Source organism: Acanthochromis polyacanthus, chromosome 11, assembly GCF_021347895.1.
Source record: "Acanthochromis polyacanthus isolate Apoly-LR-REF ecotype Palm Island chromosome 11, KAUST_Apoly_ChrSc, whole genome shotgun sequence".
Classification (NCBI taxonomy): domain Eukaryota; kingdom Metazoa; phylum Chordata; class Actinopteri; family Pomacentridae; genus Acanthochromis; species Acanthochromis polyacanthus.
Window position 1 is genome coordinate 11,733,962 of NC_067123.1, and position 5,493 is coordinate 11,739,454.

At 40.3% G+C, this 5,493-nt stretch overlaps 1 gene segment (V, D, J or C); it reads right to left on the minus strand.

Annotated features, from left to right (window-relative positions):
* The window catches only part of LOC127536235 (Ig kappa-b4 chain C region-like), an 11,946-nt gene continuing 6,453 nt past the window's right edge, over nucleotides 1–5,493 (minus strand). The window contains 1 exon segment of the C gene segment in view: nucleotides 1–504. Within this exon segment, the coding sequence occupies nucleotides 176–504 (329 nt within the window).

The window sequence follows — 5,493 nt, forward strand, 5'->3', positions numbered from 1 at the left end:
TTGATAATCAGAGACAAATCTTTATTGTTTTGAAGCATGAACAGTATCAGCATCACTGAAGGTGAATCATAATAATGGTAAGTTGGAGTCATTAGAAATGAAAGAGCCAAAGAGAGAAAGAAAAACAGAGAACAGTATCAGAACAGAACCAGTGTGATGTTCCCAGTGGGTGAGGTCAGGACTGGGAACACTGGTCTCTCCTCAGTGTCTCTGAGAGTGGAGTCTGGGAGCCCTGGGTGGCCTCACAGCTCACAGAGCCCACCTTCCCCCACTGGTCTGCAGGGAGCCTCAGGGTGCTGCTCCAGCTGTAGAGGCCGTCCTCCTGCAGCACCCCGGGGCTCCTGCTCTCCTCCCAGCTGCTGCTGCTGCTGCTGCCGTCCACCTTCCAGGACAGACTCCAGTCTGAGGGGAAGCCCTTGTTGGCCAGACACATGAGCGTGGCCTTCCCCTGCTGCAGCTCCTCTGTGGAGGGGGGCAGCACCGTCAGGGAGGGACGGACATCACCTAGGAGACACCAATCAGCATAGAGGACAGGGAGCACACAGCTGTCAATCAAACAGCAGCCACTTGGACACCTTCACTGTGAGAGACTGGATTTAGTCCTTCAAGGAGTTTCTGTCAGATGCTTTTTCTGCTCCACCAGTCACTCACTCACACATTGTTTCACTTCCCTTTAACAAACCTCTCATGCACATCAGCACACAGAGAATCATCAACATGTTCAAATATGTCAGATACTCTGGAAATAAAAGCAGCAGATGTGGAAACATTCACAAGTTTTTCTTTAAATCATCAACAGTCTGACCGAAACATTACTTGAAATCATTTTGTGGAAATAAGATGAGAACATCAACTCACCACCATAAAATGTTCTGTACATGGTTTTCTATCATTATTTAACTGTTTTAAACTGAATTTGAAACAATATCTGACAAAACACAGACATCAGAGATTTCATCCATTTTTGAATTGTAATTTTTCATTACAGTGGGTGCCGTGTCATTTGATGATTCTTTTTTCATGTAAATTAATTCATCCAAACAACAGTTAATTTAATGGAAATTTGGAAAAAAAAATTCTGTGATGTATTTGACAATTTTAACTTCACAACATTATAATTTTGAAATTTGTGCCAGACAGAAATAATAGCAAAGCTGATCAGAGTTAACCTTCATGAGGAGAAATTAAAACAGAAATATTGTAAAGAAATTTGTCTCTCATTCAAACCATTAAAAAAGATCATTTCAGTACATTTTGTATTTAGCATCAAACACAGTACTTACGTCCAACATCCAGTCTGGTTCCTCCACCGAACGTGTACCACAGTGATACAAACTGATTGAGCCGCGGTACAAAAACCTCTGACTGTCGAGAGACACGACTCTCTGATTTTGTCACACTGAACTAAACCTACAAGCACTAAAGACTGAACCATTACCACCAGAGAATGATTTATCTTCTGTAACATTATATTATTTTAAATCCATTGTATCATTTTTTTGAATTTCCAACGTAGTGTCCTATTGGCAAAATATTTGTAAAAGAATTTAAAGAAAAAGATGTTTATACTCTTCAGTAGAATTAATGGACAAGCTAAGGATACTGAAACAGGAATAGATTTTTTTTTAAATAAATCAAAAATGGAACTTACGTCCAAATTCCAGTCTGGTTCCTCCACCGAACGTGTACCACAGTGATACAAACTGATTGAACCGCCGTACAAAAACCTCTGACTGTAGAGAGACACGACTCTCTGACTTTGTCACACTGAACTAAACCTACAAGCGCTAAAGATTCAATTATTCACACTAGAAAATGATTTATCTTCTGTACCATTCTATTATTTTTAATCCATTTTGTGTTTTCTTAATTTCCATTGGTAAAGTCAACATAGTGTCCTCATGACAAAATGTTTGTAAAAGAATTTACAGGAAAAGCTTTTTATACTCCTCAGTATAATTAATGGACATATTAAGAACACTGGAACAGTGCTAGATCTTTAAGAAATACATCAAAAATGGAACTTACGTCCAAATTCCAGTCTGGTTCCTCCACCAAAAGTCCACCACAGTGATACAAACTGATTGAGCGGCCGTACAAAAACCTCTGACTGTAGAGAGACACGGCTCTCTGACTTTGAAACAAACAAACTCAACACAAACAGTCTCAGTGAGACAAACAGCTGCTTCACATGAAAACAAACTTCATCAGAGTGACAGGAATTTTGAAATATATTCATTTGTCTTGATTTTTTGTTTTTATTGTGCCAAATCAATGCTGAGCTATCTGGACGCAAAAGTCAAACATTTCTTTTAGAAATAAGTTTCATGCCACAAAAAAATCCAGAAAACAGTCTGGACACATATTTCTGATCAATATTCTGATAAAATAAATTAATCCATTGATAGCCTACATCCTCAGATTGATCCAAGTCCCTGTTGGAGTCAGTCAGAGCATTTCCATAGAGAGACACTTTGCATCAGCAGCACCATGCTCCAGTGCTCTGGGAGACTTTATAGTCCTGACACTTGAACACTGGATGACTGACAGCTGTCCTCCATGACAACAGAAGACACAGAAATCCTCCTCACCAAAAACATGACTTTCATCTTCATCTGGACTCTCCTCTGCTGCTGCTTCACAGGTAAAGTCCAGAGAATCAAACTCCTCGATCAACATTAATCCATCTCAAAATGAAGCCCACAAAACCATGACTCTGCTTTCTGTTTGTGTCTCTGTATCCTCAGAGTCCAGAGGTCAGATCACAGTGACTCAGCCTGGATCAGTGAGTTCTGCTCTGGGAGGCTCTGTCACCATCAGATGTCAGACCAGTCACAGGGTAGATGATGGAGAAGACCAATCCTGGTACCAACAGAGAGATGGAGAACCTCCTAAACTGCTCATTTACTATAGTAGTTCTAGAGCATCTGGGATTCCAGATCGATTTTCTGGCAGCGGATCAAACACAGACTTCACTTTGACCATCAGTGGAGTTCAGGCTGAAGATGCTGCAGTTTATTATTGTATGGGAGAATTCTACATCAACAGTCAGTGGTCGTTCTCACAGTGAAAAACCGTTGTACAAAAACCTCCTTCAGTCAAACTGAACAGAAACTGAAATGAGATTCACACTTGACTGAACACAAACACACAGTTGTATTTCTGTCTTTGTTGTGAAGCGTGACATGAAGGCTGTGGGTATTGACACAGAGACCTGGGAAAATCTCACAGCTGATCGGTCACAATGGAGAGGAGCCGTGACCAAGCACCTCAAAATTGGAGTTCTCCACAGCCATGGTCGCCGATGCTTCAGCCAAGTACACAACTTGGATGCTATACCCATAGTCATCCCTGACCGACAGAGGCCATTATTATTATTATGGTTGGATCACCACTGACATAATTCTCTCAGCCTCTTATCCCGATCTTCATCATTAAAAATCTATTGTCTAAGTCCATCCCAAGCACTTCCCAAACACAAAACCTCATTCTGCCTCAAAGATGTTACACTCAACACTGATGGTGAGTCAGTAAATGAGAATGCAGAGCTTAAAACTTAAATGAATATACATAAATTACATATATTTAACATCAAATTCCCACACATTTTCTGTACCATCAGTGCTGATTAAAATATTTTCCTAATCTGCCTGCTGTCATCAGGAAGAGTATCAACATCTCAACAGATGCTCCTTGTCATAGCATTGCAATATCACTCTGACTGCTGAATATAGCATGTGATCATAAATTACACAATTTTTCTCCCCTTAAACACATCTTAACGTGTAGGATATCAGATGAGTCACACTGAACATCCAAGGAGTCCTGATAATCCATGTGTCAATGTGAATCTCAATTGTGGTGGGATGCGAGGACATTGGGTTTTTTTGGGGGGGGGACATGCGGTTTAATGACATGATGTTGCAAGGGGACAAAACATTTCATGGAGAGAGAGTGTTTTATGGGGACATGGTTGTTGATGAGGACCTGGTAGTACTTGTGGATATCTCAGTATGCGATGATGTAATGTGTTATGGAGTCATGGTGAGTTTGTGGGTGTCAGTGAAGCTGAAAAGAGTAAGTGCTCACCATGTCAACAACACAAATATTTGGACAATGAAATGTATGAAGTGTTAATAGTTAAAGCAAACAGACTACTGTACATTCAATAACTGTCAAAGTTCACACGTTTCCAGTGTTTGATAAATGATCATCTAACCCAGGGGTGTCAAACTCATTTTAGCTCAGGGGCCACAGAGGAAAATCTATTCCCAAATGGGCCGGACTGGTAAAATCATGGTATATAACTTAAAAACAACTTCAAATTGTTTTCTTTGTTTTAATACTGTCCAAAATAGGACAAACACAACATCACCATTAATCATAAAACACTTTGTTTTTTTGAAAATTCTGAGGACAAAGAACACACAAACACACAATGCCTCAGTGATTCACAGAACCATAACAGTATCACAGACCACAGAACTACACACGTGGACAAAATTGTTGGTACCCCTCAGTTAAAGAAGGAAAAACCACAATTCTCACTGAAATCACTTGAAACTCACAAAAGTAACAATAAATAAAATTTATTGAAAATTAAATAATCAAAATCAGCCATCACTTTTGAATTGTTGATTAACATAATTATTTAAAAAAAACAAACTAATGAAATATGGCTGGACAAAAATGATGGTACCCATAACTTAATATTTTGTTGCACAACCTTTTGAGGCAATCACTGCAATTAAAACGATTTCTGTATTTGTCAATGAGCGTTCTGCAGCTGTCAACAGGTATTTTGGCCCACTCCTCATGAGCAAACAGCTCCAGTTGTCTCAGGTTTGATGGGTGTCTTCTCCAAATGGCATGTTTCAGCTCCTTCCACATATGTTCAATGGGATTCAGATCTGGGCTCATAGAAGGCCACTTTAGAATAGTCCAACGCTTTTCTCTCAGCCATTCTTGGGTGTTTTTGGCTGTGTGTTTTGGATCGTTGTCCTGTTGGAAGACCCATGACCTTGCGACTGAGACCAAGCTTTCTGACACTAGGCAGCACATTCTCTCCAAATCCATTGATAGTCTTCAGATTTCATCGTAACCTTGCACACTTTCACAGACACCCTGTGCAGATGCAGCAAAGCAGCCCCAAAACATTACTGAGGCCTCCTCCATGTTTCACCGTAGGGACAGTGTTCTTTTCTTCGTATGCTTGGTTTTTGAGTCTATGAACATAGAGTTGATGTGCCTTACCAAAAGCTCCAGTTTGGTCTCATCTGTCCAAAGGACATTCTCCCAGAAGCTTTGTGGCTTGTCAACATGCATTTTGCAAATTCCAGTCTCGCTTTTTTATGAATTTTTTTCAACAGTGGTGTCCTCCTTGGTCGTCTCCCATGAAGTCCACTTTGGCTCAAACAACGACGAATGGTGCGATCTGACACTGATGTACCTTGGCCTTGGAGTTCACCTTTAATTTCTTTGGAGGTTGCTCTG